The 21622-nt window shown below is 55.6% G+C and overlaps 1 protein-coding gene across 2 annotated transcripts in view; it reads right to left on the bottom strand.

Annotated features, from left to right (window-relative positions):
- PDE9A (phosphodiesterase 9A) overlaps nucleotides 1–14843 on the bottom strand; it is a 105821-nt gene extending 90978 nt beyond the window's left edge. For both annotated transcript variants that reach the window (XM_065942398.1, XM_065942399.1), the window contains exon 1: nucleotides 14732–14843. In XM_065942398.1, coding sequence (XP_065798470.1) covers nucleotides 14732–14800 — 69 coding nt within the window. In that variant the 5' untranslated portion in view covers nucleotides 14801–14843. The remainder of the gene's footprint in view (nucleotides 1–14731) is intronic.
- Between the last annotated feature and the right edge of the window lie 6779 nt (nucleotides 14844–21622).

Raw genomic sequence — 21622 nt, 5'->3', positions numbered from 1 at the left:
GGCTGGGGCTGCAGGGAAGGTGTGACCCCCTCGCTCTGCCCCACGCACACTCCAGACCAGAGATCCCATAGGGTTTAGGGCACAGCGACCACATGCAGAGAGCCTGCGGATTCCAGGAAATGCGGGGCCAGCTGAAGCTGGAATGTGTTTACAACCATGTGGCTGACATCCCTGCAGCCCACTGCCTCCAGTATTCCTGCCTGGAGAATCCCATGGACAGAGGGGCCTGGTGGGCTATAGTCCATAGCGTCGCAAATAATCAGACATGACTGAGCAACTGAACACACCCCACAGACTGCTGTTGTTTAGTCGCTAAGTTGAGTCTTTATCATCCCATGGACTGTAGCCTGCCAGGCTCCTCTGTCCAAGGGATTCTCCAGGCAAGAGCACTGGAGTAGGTAGCCACTTCCTTCTCCAGGGGTCAAACCCAAATCTACGACATTGGCAGGTGGATACTCTATCACTGAGCCACCTGGGAAGCCCATGCCCCTAAGAGATACCCTCCCCCTAACCCCAGAAACCTGTGAAGACTTCCCTACAGTCTCTGCAGGTGTGCTTAGATCCTGAGACAATCCTGGATGATGTAGGTGGGCCTAAATGAAATCACACAGTCACCAGGGAGGTGGGGTGAGACATAGCAACACACAGAGGAGAAAGTGATGTGAAGAGTGTGGGGCAGATATGGACTTGAGGATACTGGCCTTGAAGACTGGAGGGCTGTGGCTATAAGCGGAAATCCACCGGCAGCCTCGGATGTGGAAAGGGGCAGGGAATGGATGCTCCCCCAGGACCTCTGCCAACACCTTGACTCTGACCCCAGTGAAGCTCATTTAGGACTTTCAGCTTCCAGGACTGTGCAAAAATACATTTCTGTTCTTTTTGGTTATTCTGCTTGTGGCGATCTGCTACAGAAGCACCAGGGATCTGGTACACCTTGACCTTCATTCTGAGATGGTTGGAATCTCTTTTGCAGGTGATAGGAGTCCTTTAGAGAGTTGGACCATAAAGAAGCCTGAGCGCCGAACTGATGCCTGGGAACTGTGGTATTGGAGAGTCCCTTGGACAGCAAGGAGGTCAAACCAGTCAATCCTAAAGGAAGTCAACCCTGAATATTCATTGCAAGGACTGATGCTGAAGCTGAAGTTCCAATACTTTGGCCACCTGATGCGAAGAGCAGACTCCATGGCAAAGATCCTGATGCTGGGAAAGGTTGAAGGCAGGAGGAGATGGGGTCGACAGAGGATGAGGTGGTTGGATGGAATCACCGACTCGATGGATATGAGCCTGAGCAAACTCCAGGAGATGGTGAAGGACAGGGAACTCTGGTGTGCTGTAGCCCATGGGGTTGCAAAGAGTGGGACACGACTGAGTGATTGAATAACAATGAGGAGTCCTTGATGCTATGTGAAGTGTGGAGTGCATACAGGACTGGGATAAAGCTTTAGGATGGGACTAGGGAAGGACAGGCTGAAGAGAGGAGACACTGATGGCTTGGAGGGTCAAAGGCTGCGATTCCCCCACCTCCCGTCAGAGCTGCTGTGGGTGTGGGGCAGGGAGGTAGAGAGGTTGGAGGGAACAGTCCGCAGTTGGAGGAATCCTGTCCTGGTTAGGGATGTTCAACAGCAGGACTCAGCCACCCAGACGCTGTAAACCCCCGCCTCCTCGGGCTCAGCGGGATCTCAGGGCCCATTTCCCACCCAGTCGGCAGCCGCCTTCTCCCCACGAAACCCATTTGTCACGGCTGAGCCACTCAGCACTCTTGTCATCTCTCTGGGCTACTCTGTGTTTTTTTTTCCACTGCTGGTGTCTTTACTTCTGATCCACTGTTATAAATAATGGATCACAGGCGACTGAAAATGCAGAAAGCGACGAACAAAAAGAATAAGAAATGTGCTGAAACGGGGCTGGAGGTGAGGACGTTTCCCAAGGTTTCCCAGTGAGAGGCAGCTCGTGACCCAGAGCCCAGTGCTCCCCTCGCAGGCCCTGCTGCATCAGAACCCTGAGTGTGGTCCCAGCGGATCCACCCCGGGGTCAGGGCTCCTGGGTGTCCCGGGGCAGGGAAGGGTGCAAAAGGGAAGGTGCTGGGGAGGACCTGGGGCCCTGGGGACCACCCACGGGGAGCCTGGCCCCAGCACGCAGCCTCTGCCACCCTGTTTCAAAGCAGATGGAGAAGGAGGGGGCTGGGCAAGGGTAAAAGACAGGAAGAAACCACGTGACAGTGAGACCCAGGACCAGGAGGTGGGAAGGACCCCTCCCTCCAGCTCAGGTCAGACCGCAGCAGGCATGGGAAGCAAGCATCCGGTTCCATCTTCACTTCCCCGGCAGGAATGAATCAGGGATCCGGGAATCTGAGGGGCTAGGGAAGCTGTGCCTTTCAGCCTTTTCCAGAGAAGGGTCCAGGCTTTCTGGGCTGTATTTGGAGAAAGTCTTTAAGGAGGTAATTAGGTAAAAATGAGGCAACTGTATGAGTTTCCTGGGGCTATGGTATTAATTGGCCAAGAAGATCATTTGGGTTTTTCTGTACAATGATGTGAAAAACCCGAAGGAAATTTTTGGTCAACCAAATAAGAAGATACCACAAAAGGGCAGCTTAAACCCACAGAAGTTCATCCTCTGTTCTGGAGGTTGGAGTCTGCAGTGGAGGTGGCAGTGGGTTTTCGTCCTCCTGAAAATCCTCAGGGAGGGTCCATCCTGTCTCTCTGCAGTTCGGACAGTGGCCAGCACCCCTGGGGCTCCTTGGTCTGTGGATGCATCAGACCAGGCTTTGCCTCTGCCATCTGTTCTCTAAACGGGCACACCTCCCTCTTCTTCAAGGACAGTCACATCCAGCCCTGCCTCACCTCATCTTGGTTACACCAGCAAAGAACCTATTTCCAAACATAGTCCATTCACAGGTTGTTGGGGGGGGAGGGTGGTCAGAACATGGGCATATCTTTCGGGGGGACACAATTCACCGAAAACAGTGGGAACCCCCAGGAACAAGGCAAGACGAGGTGACAACGTGGGCAGACAGGAATCAGCCAGAGGAACCTGGGCCATCACACAGACACCCTGGTGAGCAACAGTGATCATATCGAGATGGGAGACGGGGAAGGAAGGCTGCTGAAGGGAGCTGGCCGTGGGGCATGCGGGAGCCAACGAGCTTCCCTGTGCAGTGGAAAGAGGCCTTCCTTCTTCCCTCCATCACCCCCTGCATTTCCTTTTCTTCTTATTGTTTGAAATTTCATTAGCAAAATTGAGCATACGTTATGCGCCACCTGGATAGGAAGGGAATGGGGAGGAGAATGGGTACATGGATGTGTATGGCTGAGCCACTTGCCTGTTCACCTAAAACTATCACAACATGGTTAATCAGCTATCCTCCAATACAAACTAAAAAATAAGAAAAAGAAAAACGGTTTTCCTGCGAGAAAACAAACATCTCTGGGCATGGGCAATGGTAGCCTCAGGGGGGGTCCGGTCCCACCGTCCAGCTTCTTATCCAGACAGAGGCCAGTGTCCACCACCCGGAGAAAACCCCCAAGGGCCTCCCCTATGGCTGCTACAAGTGCCTCCAAAGATCGGGGTTTCTGCTCAGTGCCGCTGGACTTTAAGGGGTGCTTGTCCCCGAGGTAACATCGGCCGGGTGGTGCCTCCCGGGCCACAGTGAGACCCTCATTGTCCCAGGTCACACAGCACCCACGTCACCCAGCATGTGGAGGCCGTGTGGCCTGAGCAGCCTCCACACCGAACCAAACAATTCTTCTCGGGTACACTGCTCTTAGAGTCTGATGCCCGGGGCTACGCCCAGGGCTCACGGCACTTGGTTGAAAGCCGATACCCCCAAGGCTCCTTCTTCCAGAAGCCAAGCCTGGTGTTCCAGAGCAGGGTGGGAGCTGGAGGGGTCATCGCAGGGCTGGAGACGGAGTCAGAGACCCCAGACTCAGAGAGGGCCCTGGCTACAGCACCTCCATCCCGAGAGAAGCCCTGGGCTTCCGGGAAGGGACTGGGAGGAGAGTGGCTATGCACAAGATGAGTCGGGAAAACCAGGCTGTGGGGTTCCGCACCCCGTCATGTTCCGGGGGGGAACGTGGGGGCGCAGGGAGCAGGGGTCAGGTGGAAGGAGGTCTCGACATGTCCGTAGTTCAGAACTTCAGCTGTGTCCAGCAGTGCATGAGGCCCACACCCTCCAGACTTATTTACCGAAGCCCACAGACTCGGACCCCGATGATCAGAGCTTAACACCCTAAGCGCCTGAGACTTGGCTTCCACCCACCCACAGGGCTGCTGCTCCTCCGTCACCCAGGCATCACCTGCACAGGTGTGACCTCTCCACTCCCCGAGGCTGTGACCCATCTCATCCACCTTTTCTGTCAGTGTCACCCAGCACTGCTTCAAGAAACATTCCTGGAGGAAATTCACTGTTTCTACACGTTTCCCCATTATAACTTGGCCACCAGAAGTGCCCTCCACACCCTTGTTCCTTGGAACATTCTGTTCATCTCTGCCCAGAGGGCACAGATGCCATCTCTCATCTCTGCTCTTTGTGGCTCAGCCTTCAAAACAGCACATGCAGAATCGGTCTCCCATACATGCTGGACCGTGACTGCACATCCTGGCGGCTCCAGGGGGCGTCCTGGGTCATCCCTGGAGTCACGTGTTTCAGTGATTTCTTGTATTTGTTCCCAGCTTTCAATTTTTCTGTTATTAACAGCGACGGTAAGACATTTGAGGCTTACATAAGAAGCTTCATTGAGAGATTTTTTTAGAGTATGTATGACCATTAATTTTGAGTCTTTAAGTACGGCCCATATCTCAACTTTTCCCCATGTGAAGCTTACATAACACAACTCTGAGCGAAAACATCTTGGGGGCTGCTCCCCAAAGCACCCTGGAACTGGGGCGTGCAGCAGACAGGCTCCAGACAAGCTACCAGCCACACCCTGCTGCTGCTGCTGCGGCTGACAGTCAGCCTTTACGTAACAAGGAACGACGCTCTGCGTGAGCTGCTTTTGCAAATGTAAACTGCAGGTGGAGAGATTATTGAAGATCTCTAGATGATAATGTCAAATGCACGGCCTCCTTTTCTGTGATTTGTAATGTTCTGAAAGTAAAAACAACAACAAAAAATCCCCAAGGCAGAAGCTGTGAGGATAAAGGCAGCCTGAGTCACTGGGCTCCGCTAACTGTTCTGCTTACAGAATGAATCAATGGGACGTGCAGCCGGCCTCGGGGATGCCTGAGTCCCCTGGACAGTGCCTGGGTACCCCAAGCCTGCGGGGCTGGGCGTGGTGATGGGAGGGCGATGGCCACTTTGCCTTGTGGCTGTGTTCTATCTGGGCTAAACCGAGGAGGATCTGCCTGTAACAAACGGTCCTAACTCCCACCATCCACGGGCGGGCTCTGACTTTGTCTCCCTGAAGCTCCCCTACCCCGCACCCCCACAGGGCCAGGCAGCTCCCCCAGGCTGCAGATGAGGGGCAGAGGGACAGACAAGGGACAAGTGACAGACAGTGAGTCCCCCCAGGCTACAGGGGCCAGCAACTGGCCAAGCACGCTCCACACACGGTTCGCTTCCACAGAAAGGCTTCTTCTGCCTGTAAAATTACTGTTCAGTGCTTGTGAATATCTCTACAGCCCTTTCCAGCAGAATAAGTGAACCAGAGGCCTAGAAACCCTAATGCAGCTGGAGCGTGTGCAGACACGCAGGCCGCCCCACGTCACTACCCGTGTTGGTGGTCCTGGGGCATCCAAGCCCAGAGCCTGCACTGGGGGAGTCATGTCCCCCCTCCCCACCCTCCCTCCTCACTGCAGTCCCCACAGAACGCTGCCTCAGAAATAGTCAGAGGAGAAATGAAAGGCATTCCCAGTCTTGTCTTTCCTGGGAAGAACGGGGGAAGGAGTGTGGACTGGGGGCCAATCTGCGGAACACAGTCACCAGTGTCATTGAGCGGGACGCACCCGTGGGGCTGGCCCGGCCCTTCGTTCCACAGACCACGCGTGGACACGGCCCTGGGCCTGGAACGATGTGGAGGTGGACAAGGCCAGGGGTCTCGGGAAGGCTCCCCCAACAAGACACAGAGATCTGGTAGCTCAAATCCGTGACACAGATAAATAAAAATAAAAACAAGACCTTACAGAGCACACGCCACGCACCACCCCATTTCAGCACAGGACACACACACTTGATTTCATCACAGCCACCCTGTGAGGTAGACGCTGGCTTCCCCCCACCACACAGATGAAGACACTGAGGCACGTAACCTGCCTGCACACTCACGGGTGCAAAGGCACACAAACTGCTCCGCTCCCTGAACTGATGCTCTTGACGCCGATGTCATGCTGCCGGTAAGCGGACTGAGTGTAATTGCATCGGAAGAGCATCTGTCTTCCCTTGAACAGTTTACTCTCATCCCCGCCTGCTATACATCACACTTCATGGACCACGCTGCAAACACCCGCCCGAGATGAACACAACCAGGTCTGGAAAACGGGAGGACTATGGGAACACAACGCTTTCCAGAAGACACAATAATGCACCATTGCAACAGACCTACTCTTTGCAAACCGAGGACAGAAGAGTGGAAATGATTCAGGTTTACAAGACAGCAGGCAGATTCATTGATGAATAAATGGATCAGCAAGATGTAGTCCATCCACACAGGGCAATCTGACTCAGCCTTAAAGAGGAAGGGCATTCTGACAGCTGCCACAACTTGGATTAGCCTTAAGGATGCGCAGGGAAGAAGCCAGCCATAAAAGGACAAATACTTTATGACACCCCCCTCTACAGGAGGTCCCCAGAGAAGTCAGATTCACAGAGACAGAAGACAGTGGTTGGTGCCAGGGTCTGTGGAAGGGGACAGAAAGGCAATGTTTAGTGGGGACAGAGTTTCATTTGGCGAAATGAGAAAGTTCTAGAGATGGATGGTGGGGATGGTTGGTTGCACAACAGTGTGAATAAATTATTGCCTCTGAGCTGTACATGTAAAATGGTGAAGATGGTAATGTAGCATGTGTATTTTACTACAATTTTTAAAAATTAAAAAAAATATTAGGCAGGGAATCTGAATCTAAATGAAGAACATTTTGGGTCTTCTTTAATCATGTCTAGATTGAGTTAAAAAGCAGAGACATCACTCTTCTGACAAAGGTCTATACAGTCAAAGCTATGGTTTTTCCAGTAGTCATGTATGGATGTGAGAGTTGGACCATAAAGAAGGTTGAGTGCGGAAGAATTGATGCTTTCAAACTCTGGTGTTGGAGAAGACTCTTGAGAGTCACTTGGATGGCAAGGAGATCAAACCAGTCAATCCTAAGGGAACTCAACCATGAACATTCATTGGAAGGACGGATGCTGAAGGTGAAGCTCCACTACTTTGGCCACCTGATGCTAAGAGTTGACTCACTGGAAGAAACCCTGATGCTGGGAAAGATTGAAGGCAGGAGGAGAAGAGGGTGACAGAGAATGAGATGGTTGGATGGCATCACCAACTCAATGGACATGAGTTTGAGCAAGCTCTGGGAGTTGGTGACGGACAGGGAAGCCTGGCGTGCTGCAGTCCGTGGGGTCACAAAGAGTTAGGCAGGACTTGGCAACTGAGCAACAACAGAATCAAGGTGCTGAAAGTTTCTGTTTAGGCAAAAGTTCCCACTGGGTGAACAGTTCTGGGAATCGAGAAGGAGATGTGGTACCTGGTGGAGGTGATGGAGCTGGTGCAGGGGACAAGCAGGCAGGAGTAGGGTCAAGGCACATAACCACACCATCGACTGCAGATATGACTTTTTTGAGGCTGAAAACGCTTGGTGCCATCTCCAAGGCAGCTGAGTGTGTGGTGCAGTGACCCACAGCACAGCTGTAAACTGGGGCCCAGGGAGACCCACGTGCACTTTTTAGACTCCTGCAGCTGTATCTTCAGGTGTGCATGGTCTTAGAATACATTTTTCTCAGAAAGATTCACAACCCTGGAAATGCAAATAGCCACAAAAGCATGAGGAAACAGCCCGCTAAGTTGAGCAAGAGGCTCCATGTCAACGCCTTTTGAGCAGGGCCATAGACGTGCCCCTTCCATTGGCCGTGAGCCATCCCCGTCTGGAGCCCAGACCAGCTCTGCCCCACCCAGGCAAGGGCTGTGGGGGCCCTCTTCCATCTCATGGCCTGTCTGTCCTGAGTGGGGAGGGGTGGAGATGGAGCATGGAGAAACCCTTCAGTGGGGTGGGACTGGGCTACCTTGTCACAAGGACACCTGAGGTCCCTCTGAGTCCTCTGGAGACCCTCTCAGACCTTCTTGCCAAAGTCCGGCCCCCCCTCCGCCTCCCAGGCCCCAGGAGTGCAGCCTGCCAATCGCAGATAGCAAACCCAGGACAGGGGTGCACGGCCCCAGCCTGTAGTAACTCTAGGCTACCTGTCCACCCAGCTCCCACTGCCCACAGCCAGGCTGGTGTCCGGGAGCCCATGGCTGGCACAGGGCTCAGCATCCTGGAGGCATCCCTTTCATCCCTCATCTGCACGTCGGTTCTGACGGGGCGCTCTGCCCATGCTTTTCTTCCCTGATGCCCAGGGCTGCATTCTGCATGTTTCTGAGGCCAAGCAGCCCCTCAGCCCACAAGGGCTCTGGTGAGAACACTGGTGCCCTCGCTCAGGGCATGAGGTAGCCCTGCTGCCAGCAGGCATCGCCTCTGCCAGGCTAGAGAAGGAGGTGCCTGGGCAGTGGGCCCCGGGGCCTCAAGGCCTTGGCACTGCCCCCTCTTTGTGATTATTTGTCACAGTGGGCTCACAGATAAAAAACCGAGGACACCAAGGCACTGCCAGCCTCCTTCCAGAGTCTCCCAGGGGATAGAGGGGGGCCAGGGGACAAGATGCACTCACTGAGCCTCTGCAGGGAGCCAGCTCTGCCCTGGGCTCCATATGGGTGCTGTTCAGAGCCATTCGAATCACCCCATGGGGGTTGGGGCGCCCGCATCGCACCCACCTCATCGGGGAGAAGGTGTCCTCCCTGGGGCCTTCCGCTGGCAGAGCCGGGCACTGAGATGCTTTGTCCAGCACCATGGCCTCTGCCCACCACATAGGTGACTGTGGAGAGCAGCCCTGTCCCCTGCACTCGGCCCACAAGGTCTCCACATCATTATCCTCAACCCCGATGGCATTAGCGGGGTTCGGGCCCCCAGCCAACCCCTTCCCAGGGCCTCAGGGTGTCAGAAAGTGTCTGGCTTAAGAGGCCTCCGACCATAGCCCGTGGGAAGGAGGAGGGAGATCTGCAGCCTCCTGGGTCCCCCGCAACTTTGGGCTAGAACGCATGAGACCGTGCGCCCGAGAGGTCGTGTTCCGGAGCACCCGGCGCGGCCCCTCAGGAGTCAGCCGGCTGCACTCTAGCGGCTGATAAATATTTGGTGAAGAGACCGAAAATGGAGACGCGTCGATGTTCACAGCAGCTGGAGACACAGGGTCATCGCGGGCGAGGGGCAGGGTCTCTGCCCCATGATGACAGAGGCGCCTCCATTTACACTGAAACCCGGAGAGGGTGTGGAATGACCCCCTTTCTCCAGCTTCCTTGGCTGCAATTAGCTTTTGTTACCATTTCAATATCCTTTTAAAGCTTTTACATTAGGAACATTTAAAGGAAGATAAATGACTTTGCTGGGACTTCGGAGGCCGACCAAGGGGAGCCGCCGTCCACCTGGTGGTGATGAGAGGAGCCAGACAACAGCAAAGCCCAAGAACTGCGGAGGGTCTTTTGGACATTCCCTCTACAGAAGAGCCAGGACCCTGCCGATGGGCAGGGAAGGGAGGCTCTGAGTGAGGGGCGAGCCAAGCACACGTCTGAGGGTGAAAGGGACTCTCCACTGGGCTTGGCCAGGTGGCCAGACAGACATCCCAGGAGGGGAGACATTTCATGAGCCAGGGAAGGACTCCAGGCCTCGCCACGCTGATCATACTGGACAAGACTGTGGCAGGGGCACCCTTCAACAGAGGACAGGACTGCCCTGAAGATGAGCAGCCAGCCTGAAAGCCTGTGTTTGTGCCAAAGGCAGGGAAGGCTGCATCCTTGGAGGGAGCAGGGTCGGAGCAGGACAGGGGGACATGGGGAGCCTGTGGCAGGGCAGGCAGAGCCAGGGCCCCCAGAGCAGGGAGGAGGGCCTGAGCCCCAGGGAAACTGCTGGGGACGGGATGGCGGGTCAGGCCCTGAAGGTCCACGGGGGCTAACTGCTGGCTCCCGAGGAATCCATGGCAGGGCCCGGGGCCCCAAGTGGCAACAGAGCCAGGTTGAGAGGAAGGCAGCACATGGAGAGGAGCCCCAGCAGAGGAGGGCTTAGCTCCTGGGGGGGGGGGTAATGAGGGGGGGGCAGTCCCAGCGGCGGGTGGGGGGACCCAACCACAACCAACCGTCGGGAACTGGGAACAGCCTTCTGCTGACATTTCAACAACTTCCCAGGGATCTCTCTGCTCTTCCTTCCGGGATTTTCTCATTTGTTCCATTGTTTCAGAGCAGAAACAACCGAGTAGAACTCAAGCGGCTGATGCCTGTTAAGACCTGGATTCCAGCTACAGAGCAAGGCGGGGACGCAGCTCGGAGCGGTTGGGGGTGGTGCCGGCCCAGAGCGCCTGGTGAGGGGCTGTCCCACGGCAGGGGTGGGGTGGGGGGCGCTGCGAGACATGCAACGCACCAATTGGTCCCTTTCAGTGCCACTTACGATGGTCCCCAGAATGACTGGTCTTGCCCAGACAAGGCTTCTCACTAAGCCCAAGCCCGGGGCCGGGGATCCCACAAAGGCCTCACTCTGCCTCCTTCAGAAGGTGGGCAAACCCATGCCCAGATGTGCCACCAGGTAGGAGCCCCTCAAGCTCCCTGATGCCAGTGGCATCGTCTGTCATGTCCCAGGCAACCCAGCCAAGCCCAACCCTCCTCCGCAGGTGCGTGGGAGAAAGGAGCAGGTTCTGAGGTGGGGGAAGCCTCAGAGAGAAACAGCAAGCCCTGTGGGTGGGGATAAGATGCACCAGCTCTAGAGGGGAATCCTGACAGCAGGGTTCCCGGCTCCCTGGGTTTGGGGACCCGGCTCCCACTCCGTCCTCCTTCACCTGGTGCCAAGAGGTACCAGGTCCCACCTGTGTCCCTGACAAGTGGCGGAGCAGATGTGGACGGGTGTGCGGAGATGCAGCTGGCTGCGTGAGGCTGCCGCCCTTGCCATTCGGCAGTCACAGGTTGGGTCTTCCTGAGACTGCCCAGCCTAGGAGAAGGGCCCCTTCCCCACCAGGCTGGTCTTCCCTAAGGAAGGAAGCCTCTTTATGGAAACCCACATGTAGCCAGCATTAGCCCTGTCCACAGCTGGGTCCCCCTCACTAGGACCCCTGCAACAGCAGCAGTTCAGTCTGTCCCTCCCGGGGGGAGCAGGGTGGGGGAGGATGTGCAAAGGGGCCATGGCTGGGTGGGTCTCACTGAGCGCCATGAATGCCCCATTCACCCTGGACCCCAGACCTCAGCATGGACTATGTGCTCAGTGAACACTTGGGATAACTAAGTGATTTGCACTGTCCACTCTGATTCCTGTAACAAGCAGGCCAACAAGAATCCCCAGGCGGCAGTGGAGAAATCGTGACTGAGGGAGGTTAGGGAACTAATCCGGATCTGAGGGGCTGGAAGTGGAGGCCCTGAGGAGGGACTGGCTCTCTGCACGCCCCTCAGCCCCCTTGGAGGCCGCTTCTGGGTACACCCAGGAAGGACCCAGACCCGGGAAGATTAGCCCCGTCTGCCCCCTGCCCCCAAGCCACCTATGCACAACCTCTGCAGGAAAAGCCCGCAGATGGAACACGGATCCTTCAAGGGGACCCCAGATCCCTGTGGCGGCCCCACACTGGGTACCTGGGCGGGAGATGTGACGTGTGTGCTCGAGTCTCCTTCATACTGAGGAAGCAGTGAGCCAGTCACCTGGGCGCCACCAGTTTCTCGAGAACCTGGAACACCTACAGCATCATCCCTACGGTACATCCTCAGAGGGGACGCCGGGCATCCCTTTGGACAACTTTAGATTTGCCCCCCAGGGAGTGCTGGAGCAGATGCTGTCCAAGAAGCCGCTGCTCTGAATGTTACCTTCTTCCTCCCCTTTGGGGCCCTCTCTGGGGGGACTGGGAAGGACCAGGAGCCGGAGAACTGGAGGGACCGAGTGCAGAAACAACGTGGAAGCCGCCGAGGGACCACAGGGCAGACAACACAAGTGCCAGAAGCAGCTCCTGCCTCCCCCCTGCCTCCCCAGGCTCTCCCCTCAAGAATGGCTTCCCCAGAAAGGAGAAGGGATGGATAAAAGGGAGACAGAGCATGACGGCATGCAGGGACCTTTCAGAGTTAATCCAGCGCCTGGGACTTTAAGAAACCACAGCCACTGAAAACATTGCTGTAGGAGCTCTCAGCCCAGGATTTAAAGTCCCAACTGAGCTGCTGGGTGTCCGAGTGAGGTAGCCTGGGGGTTAGGACTTCCAGCACACGCTCGGAACCCCAAATGTTCCAGCTCTCCCCCAGGGCTAAAGGTGTAGCCAGGAGCCCTCCCCGCCAGCCCCCCAGTGCCAGTAGCAAAGGCAGAGGACACAGAGCAAGGTCAGGAAGCAGGGACAGTGATGGCCGAGGTCTGAGGACCACGTCTGCCTCCTCTCCTTTGTATCAAAAGGCATGGACCAATCGCAGAGAACATCACACCTGCTGTGTTCCAGAGGGTTCCAGGCACTGAGTCTACATGGCCTCCTTCACTGTTCACAACAGTCTACAAAGACGATGCTCTTGTCCCACCTTACTGGCCTAGAGGCCAGCTCAGAAGAGCTCAGAGTTAGGTGCCCAGGATGACAGAAAGCGGTGGAGCTAGCACTCCACATCAGATCTGGCCGCTCCCGAACACAGGTGCTCACTGTCTCCCAGAATCGCCTGCCCGGCTGCTTTTGTGGAGATTACCAGAACCTTGAGTATCTCAGCAGCAAAATGTCCCCAAGGACAGCTGAGTCAAGCCCACCACTCAGCGCTCCCCTCCCTCAGGAGCCTGTCTTCCACTTGGCACCCACACCCCATTGGACTTCTCCAGGAAACCTTCAGGACATTCTTGGGAGGGAACTGTCACTTCTGATGTTGACAGCATCTCATCTCACCTCTTTCAAAAGATAAAAGGGGTCAAGCTTTGATAATTCTCCTCTGTTGGGATAGAAAAAGTGTGTGTGCTTGTGTGTATGTGAGTGTCTTTGCCTGTGTGTGTACATGAGTGTGTTTGTGTGTATGTGCACATCTTTGCCTGTGTGTATGCATTTGTGTTTGTGCTTGTGTGTGCGTTTGTGTGTATGGATGTGTGTCTATATGTGGTGCATGCATGTGTGTGCTTGTGTGTATGTGCGCATGTGTGCCTGTGTGTTTGCGCTTGTGTGTCTATGTGTGGTGTGTGCGCCTGTGTGCATGTGTGTGCACACATTTTACACGCACACTGTGTGTGGATGCATGTGCACATGTGTGTCCGTGTGTGCATGTCTGTGCACACGTGTCCATGCTGGAGCATGGGCGTATTCAGCGGAGGGCCCTTTCTCCCTCTGGGGAGGCTGTTAAATTCCTGTGCAGTCACAGATGCCCAGTCCTGGAAGCCAGGGGACCTAGGGGAGTCCTGCGCCTGGTGACCACTTGCCCTTGCTTCAGAGCCCCTGCTCCCCGTTATCTGGCTCCAGTGAAGCGGGCTACGGGGGGGAAGGGGAGCCCACACTTCTCCTTTCTTGGGATCAAGCAGGGGATGGGGCGAGAGTGAGGCTGCTGGCAGAGGGTGTCTGAGAACCCCAGACACCCAAGCCCTGGCACCTACTCTGTATCCGGCTGGGGCATCTCAGCCTGCTTCCCTGCTCTGGGTGCGCCTTGTGAAGAGCAAAGTGAGCCGCGGCGGATGCACGGCTTCCCTGAAGTGTCCAGCTGGGGTCAGGGAGCATTTCCCTCACTGTGGCCTTCCTCTCCCCCCCCACCCAGGACCTCAGAGGGAGCTTAGAGAAGCGTCCTCCAAGCCAGCTCTCTTTTTGTCCCTCTCTGCCAATCAGAAGCAGGAGATGCTCTGAATGCAGAGCTCGTCCGGAGGGTCATTGGGTCTCTCCGCAGTCCCCAGGAGGTGAAGCAGCCCCGGGTCACCCCCTCCAGGCTCAGGGCTGCCCACCTGCTGGGATGGGGAACCGAAGGGGAGATGACAGCCCCTGCCGTGCCAGCCTCCACCGACACCCGCCCCAACCTGCTCCGCGCTCGGCAGGAAGCGGTGCCCGGCCCCCGCAGGGGCTTCGAGCTCTAGGTACCACCCGCTCCCCTTGTCCGGGGTGTCCGTCCCGCGGGTCTGCCCACCGGCTCCTGGGGCGACTGTTCCAGGGTCCTTCCACCGGAAATGAAAGGTTTAATGGACCAGCCTGGGAACGTCGGAACTCAGCCTAATCAGATTTGTTACAAAGAAAGCTCTGCCCAAGGAAAGGAAAAAATACTCCCCTTGCGGTCGCCCCTTTCCACCGGGCCGCGCGGGGGGACACCTGCCCCGCGGAGCCCCACCGCCCCCGGCCCAAGTTGTCGAAGGCCACAGCCGCCTCCGCGGATGCGCTGGCGCTGGACCGCGGACCCCTCCCCCGCCGGCGGCCCCTGGCCGGCCCCCACCCGCCTCCGCGACCCCGCGCGGTCACCGGGGAGGAGCTGCCGGCTGGCGGGCACCGCGAGGGGCGCGCGGGGAGGGCGCCCGCAGCCCGGCGGGGGAGGCTGGGGGAGGGGGCTACCTTCTGAATGCGTCCATCGATGTCCAAGTAGATGGCCTTGGGCCGGTAGCTGGAGGAGCCGGTTCCCATCTTGCCGAGCGCTGCACTTGGACTTTTTACTGTACTTTCTCGACGCCAGCCGCCGCGGGGAGGGCGGGGCGTGGGAGGAGGGGGCGGGCGGCGGGCGGACGCGGGGGCCAGCCAACCAGCGCGCCGCCGGGCGGGGCCGCGGGCTCGGCTCCTCCTCCTCCGCCTCCCCTCCTTTTCCTTCCCGCCCCCTCTCTCCTCTCTCCCCGGTTTACACTCGGTTCTCTTCCCCTCCCACTTTAAGGCACGCCCCCTCATCTTCCCTTTGACTCCAGCCGCCTCGGGAATCAGGGCCAAGTGGGCAGCCGGTCTCCGACTGCCCTCTGGACAGGTGCTCATAGTGAGTGACTCCCTCTGACTGCAAAGCTAGTCGCTTGCCCACGTGACCAGATTCCCATAGCGACCCCCTCTGGCTGCAGGGCTGGTCACCTCTCAGGTGACTAGATTCCCATAGCGACCCCCTCTGGCTGCAGGGCTGGTCACCTCCCTACAAAGACAGTGCTCCATTTAGGACTCTTTTGCTGCAGGTGGATGCTCCATCATCCGTCAGCAGGCACCTGGCTGGCATGGGGCCCTAAGCTATTTTGACCCAAGCACCACTTAAGCCTGGGGGGAATCCCCTGGGTCCATCTCTCCCTGCTGTGAGAGCCATCCTTATTTAATTTCAGTAGGAGATGGAAAAAGTTCCTTCTCCTTCAGGTACCTCCTTCCCCTAAATTTGTGTACACCCTCGAGAGTGAGCGCCTCTTTCAGCTGCTCCCAGAGCTGAAATGGCAATTTTATTTCTGTCCTCGTGTAGCCACCCGCTATTTGCTGGTTTCAGCACTGTTCTGGTCGCCACCCCCCGTGTTAATTGCTACAGGGAATGTGGGGGTGGGGAAGGGAGGGATTACAGGCAGCTCTGGACCTGCAGATCCCAGTGGGGACTGCCTCTGCGGCTCCCCAGTTCTCTTGGGGCTGGGAACAAGTTTGGGGGAGGGTGGTGATGCTGAAGGGCTTTCAGTGCCTGTTGCTTTTGGAAGCCAGTGTAAAAACCAGACAGAGAATGCAATTATTGTCTCATTTTAAGAGAATTCCAAGCCACTGCTTTCCATCTGTTGAATGTCTGGGGTTTGCTTACTGGAGAGTGTCTGGGGCACATGGTCTCCCTCCCCCCTGCCTGTCTGCCTGGGCTAAGCTGACCACCGCCACGACCAGTGGTCTTTGCTTTTCCTTTCCTGGCCATTTGGCCTTCACCTAGTGCATGGTCACTGGCTTTCCAGACTCCTCCTGGAGGTCTGAGGAGTTGGCCAGGCTGCAGCCCTGTGCAGCATGGGGTTATCATCTCCAGATTTGGATGGTCCAGCATATGTCACTTCTTGTCCCCTACCTGCTCTGGGGTGAGGTGGGAGGGCGGATTGGCTCTCAAGGAATGATGATGGTTTTGCTTTTGTCTCCAGTGCAGTGACGGAGCTATGTCAGAGCCTGGTCACCACAAAGTTTGCTTTATACGTGGCTGAGAACAAGAGGAGGAACTAGGAGGACTTTGGGTTGGAGGGTCAACCCTGCTGGGTGGTCACAGCCGGCCACCTGACTCACAATTGTGAAATGTATCAGATCTCCTGGAGGAGGGTACGGTAACCCACTCCAGTACTCTTGCCTTGAGAATCCCATGGACAGAGGAGCCTGGTGGGCTACAGTGCATGGGGTCACAGAGAGTCAGACACGACTTAGAGTCGTGTGACTTAGAGTCAGAGTGACTTAGCATGCACGCATGCATCCCCAAAGATTGGAGCGAGTGCTGTTATTACAGCTCCGTTTTGTGGTCAAACGTTCTGATGTTCTCTGGGTTTATCTGGAGACTGATCTGCGGAGTTATCGTGCTGCCTGGCGTGGAAACCTCATCGCCCGGCAGATGGCTCATTAGCCCGGTACTTATCTATCCTCCATGTCTTACTGTCATCTGACCTTGCTCACCCAGACCATATTCTTCTAGCACCCGAAGGCTGGATGCAGCTCTGCAGGGTCATAAGCACTGATCAGAGGCTGAGGTCCTGTGACACCACTGGCAGTGGGGGGTCCTTATACTGCCTGGCTGATTCTACATTCAGAATAATAATTGCCCCATAAGTATCTGACTGACTAGGCTGCTGTCCAGTTACTCCATCCCTGAGCCAGCAGACCCTGCCTTTCCTCTGTCCCCCTGGGAGCTGAGGTTCCTTCATCCATCAGTGCTGCCCTTGCTGTGTGTGGGCGCTGATTGAGGCCCTGGGCGTTCAGTGGAGAATAAACAGAAATCCCAGGCCTGGAGTAGCTGGCGTCTTAGTGGGAAACAGAGGAGACGGTGTAAATAAATGCAACATGTAGCATGTTGGATAATAACTAGTACAAAGGAGAACGTCACATGGGGAAGGGGTGTGCTGTGGAGTGTGCAGAGCTGACACTGGGAGGGCAGCTGGGCAGGAGCACACAGGCTTAGAGAGGGAGCAGGGGGTCCATTTCCACCAGAGGAAAGAGCCTTCCAGCAAAAGGAGCAGCCCCAGGCCGAGGCCCGACCAGCAGGAGTGAAGGGTGGGGGAGGTGGAGTGGGGCTTGCAGGGGTTGTGGGGTCAGAGAACTAGGAGCTGGCAGACCCCTGGCTGGGTCATACCAGGGGCGTGGTTCCACTCTCTTGGATAGAGCCACGCAGGAGGCTGAGCAGAGGAAGGAGGCGGTCCTCTTGGGTTTAGCCGCTGCTGGGTGGAGATGCCCTGATGCGAAGGACCAAGGAGAGACCATAATCTTTGGACGAATGGCAGTGGTTTGGGCCACGGGGATGAGAAGTGGTTGGATATTTTTTATTTTTATTTATTTATTTTTTGTTGTACTGGGTCTTCATTGCTAAACGCACAGGCTTCCTCTAGTTTTCCTCTAGTTGCAGCTAGCGGGGGCCACTCATTTTGCTGTGTGTGAGCTTCTCATTGTGGTAGCTTCTCTTGTGAAGCACAGGCTCAGGGGGTGTGGGCTCAATAGTTGTGGTCCACGGGATTAGTTGCTCTGCAGCATGTGCAGTCTTTCCGTACTAGGAATTGAACCCATGTCCCCTGCACTGGCAGCTGAATTCTTATCCACTGAGCCACCAGGGAAGTCCCGAGAAGTGGTTGGATTCTGCTTTCAGTTTGGAGATCTTTTCACTCTTTCCATTAAGGCTCAATGCTTACGGTGATATTATGTCTGTGTTTTGTCCCCCTTTCCTTCCATAAAAATGCGATTCTACCTAAATTCATGGTCTTCCACCCTGCCCAGCCCCTGGGGAAGGGTATAGGAGCTAGCCCTCCCCTCTGCATGCACCGCATCTGCCCCGGAGTATTCTTGACCTCTATTCCTGATCCTGGCTTGGCCACCAAAGCTGTAGTCAATGAAAGTTCCCAGAATCAAGGTAAAGCCCAAGGAAGCTGCCTGCCTCTGCCAGGTGGTTCGGGGGCTGGGATGAGGAGCTGGGGTGGAGCCTGAGGCTTGTTGGGGGGGTCTCGTGGGAACTTGGCCACTGAGTTCAGAGTCCTGGAGGGGGGCCATAGGGAGGGCCATTTCCAACTGTCTGGGGTGTCAGATCATGCCTGAATCTCCCAGGGATGGGGCAGAAGTCAAGGAGCTCATGGAGGTGCAAAGTCAGCCCCTCGGGGAGTCCAGCCTCCATCTCCGGCCTCCAAGTGTGCTGAAACATCTCATAGTGGCATCCAGTTTGCACAGGGCCCATCCTTGTATGCAGAAAGTGTTAGTCACTCAGTTGTGTCCAACTCTTTGTGACCCCATGGACTGTGGCCTGCCAGGTTCCTCTGTCCGTAGGATTTCCTAGGCAAGAATACTGGAACGGGTTGCCATTTTATGCAGAGCTCACCCCTAATTGTCATAATAACCTCATCAAAAAAGAACTTCAAGTTAAGGTATCAGAGACGCACTACAGATTAGAAAGGCCAAGACTGTGGCCTGAGGAGCTGGATGCTGGTCCCAGGGTCCCACACCTGCCCTTTATCCCTGGTGAGAGGGAGCTGATCCACAGTGAGGAGAAAGTGGAGGGTCTGCCCTGTCCCCCCAAAGAAGGTGACCTTTAACAAGGATGCAGAGATGGAGAAGGAAGTTTGGAGTCCTCAGGAAAAGTCCAGAGTGGGTAGCTGTCAGCGGGAGGAGGCGTCCGTCTAGCATGGCCAGGCCAGATCAAGCAGTGGGCCTGGACTGGGTGGGCCAGTGGGTCAGCGGGCTGCTGCTGGAACAAGCACCAAGGGCAGCCTCTGCCTGTTCGCTCTTGGCTCTAACTGGTGTTGTTAATGACTATTCTGAAAATAATCCAACCACTTCCTGTGCTGATTCTTCTGCCCCGGGCGTGTGGGGACCACAGAGTGAATTTGTCAAACAAGCAACACGCATTAGTGCTTACTGCATACAAGGCACCGAGCGGGCCTTGTTCAAGGGATTGGAGCAGGTTAGAGGGGGTCTGGAAGCACGTCAACCAACAGGTCAGGGGTAAGATGCTTTACTTCCCAGGTGGCACCGTGGTAAAGAATTTGCCTCCCAGTGCAGGAGATGGAGACTTGGTTTCAGTCCCTGGGTTGGGAAGATCCCTTGGAGAAGGAAATGGCAACCCACTCCAGTATTCTTGCCTGGAGAATTCCATGGACAGAGGAGCTTGGCGGGCTATAGTCCAGGGGATCACAAAGAGTCGGACACAACTGAGCGAGCACACACACACACAGACATGCACACACACAGACAGACAGACAGACACACACACACACACACAGGATGCTTTACATTCTGAAAGTTTTGCTCCTTGGAGGAATCAGCCTGCTTTCTGCCTGTATAACAAATGGACCTACCCCCCTCCATAACTGCTCTCACCTTCTGGGAAAGCCATCTGCCAGGAAGCAACTAGAATGAGAAAAAAGATAAACCCTATAGCCTGTCTCAAGCTTTCCTGCACAGGCAGTGTCAATTTTAGTGGTACAATATTTGATTTATGCACATGTCGACTTACTTCTTTTCATGGCTTTGTTAATTGCAAAATTATTACTAGTTGTAAATATTTCAAGTGACACAGGAGAGAAGGCGCAGTCCCACAAGGTCAGAAGGTGGAGATCCACCCCTTCGCAATGGTCATCCCAGGGGGTTGTGGAGACACAGGTGCCCTCACCTGCTCTTACCTGTGATCTTGTTGCCTACGAGCTGGGCACTGAGATTTTCCTCATCATCGATTTCCACTGGCTCCTTATATATAAAGGATAGTCACCCTTTGACTATTGTGTATTTTACAGATAATTTCTATAGGCTTTTCTCTTCATTCACAGTATCTTCCTAATATGACTTTACACGTTTAAGTAATCAAAACTCTTCTGCTTTTCTCGCCAGCTTTCTGGATTTCTTGTCGGCTTAGAAAGGAGGTATCTATTATAATAGAAAGATTAAAAAAAGAAATAAAGATGTGACCTGAATTTCCAAAGATTGGGACAGCTAATTAAATTGTGGCACATTTGCCGGAGGGACTGTCAAGGCCAACAATGATGACGAGTTTGTAGAGGCCGAGGGAAGTTATGGCCCTGCTAGTGTCAGAGCAGGATCTGCAGAGGCGGCGGGTCAGGACACACTAGCACTTCATACCAGGCCCGACCTGTTTGTCGGCAGGTACCCCACGCCCGGCACCGCAGGCCTGGCTGTGGACAGAACCGGCTCCTGCTCTGCGGGGTTTACATGCCACGTTAAACTCTGTGAAACCTAGCAGAGGGTTGAACCTTTTTAGGAAGAGATTGTGAAACGGTTTGCTTAGGGTGGTAGGGTTCTAAGCTTTTTTTAAGCGTTTTTCAAATGCTGTGATGGTATTTTTGCCATAAAATGGGGAACAGAGGAAGAGTTAAAGGGTAAGTCGTGTGCAAGGGGCAGCATCCTCCTGCTTTCCTAGAAGTGGTTGGATGGGGAGGAATGGGTCTTCCTCATGGGTGTGGTGCCCGGAGCCCTCGGGGCCCAGACAGACACTCAGGTCTGCTTACTCAGTGGTGGAGTCACCCTGCTCTCCAGGGCCTCCCTGGTCCAGGGCTGGGTCCTCAGCTGGCCTCCCCTGCCACCTTTTATGGACAGTGACTGCCTTGGTGGGTCAAGGTGTTCTTCCGTCCTCTCTTGTCCATTTTAGTCGCCTCCTACTTGGTCCCCTGCCTCCCCTCTCACCCCCATCCTTCCTGAGTATGGGTTTTTGGATCTTTCTATCGGGCCCGCCTGCCCCCATCAGTTCCCTGGCTGGCCTCCTTGGGGACTTCCCACCACCTCCAGTGTGGCACATTGGGTATCTACCGTCTGTCCTGTCCTTCTCCACCCACATCCCCCGAAGACACCAGACACTCTGCTGTAATGTCTGTGACTTCGCTCCTCGTTTCAGCCAAGAATGTCCCTCCCTCTGTCCTCCCCAGATCGGCTCTTACTTACCATCCATTTAGGTGTCACCTACACCTTCTTCCTGAACCTCTGGATCTCTGGACCAGACATGGGGAGCCCCTCCCCAGGGTCCCTGAACCCCCGGATCCTCTGTGATCCCTGCCGTTGCAGACCTGGGTGATTTGCATGTCCTCCCGAGCCTGCCTCCATGTTGATCAAAAGGAGTGACAACTCCTGGTCCGAGGCATTCTGAAGATTGATGGGAGCGTATGATAACGCAAGAGCAACTGTTAGCCCAGGGCTGGTGAATCCTCCCGGGTCTGGCCCATCGTCAGAGCCTGGGGCTGTCTCTCGTTGTTCCCTGAGGAGGAGCAGCACTGTTATAACCCTCGCTCCCCCGTGCCCTGTTTCTGCTGCCGTCTGCCCACTAAATGATGCCCTTTTGGGGGA

The sequence above is a fragment of the Muntiacus reevesi genome, chromosome 8, assembly GCF_963930625.1.
Source record: "Muntiacus reevesi chromosome 8, mMunRee1.1, whole genome shotgun sequence".
Lineage (NCBI taxonomy): Eukaryota > Metazoa > Chordata > Mammalia > Artiodactyla > Cervidae > Muntiacus > Muntiacus reevesi.
Note: the sequence above shows the minus strand (reverse complement) of the source record. Positions and strands in the feature narration are given on the sequence as shown.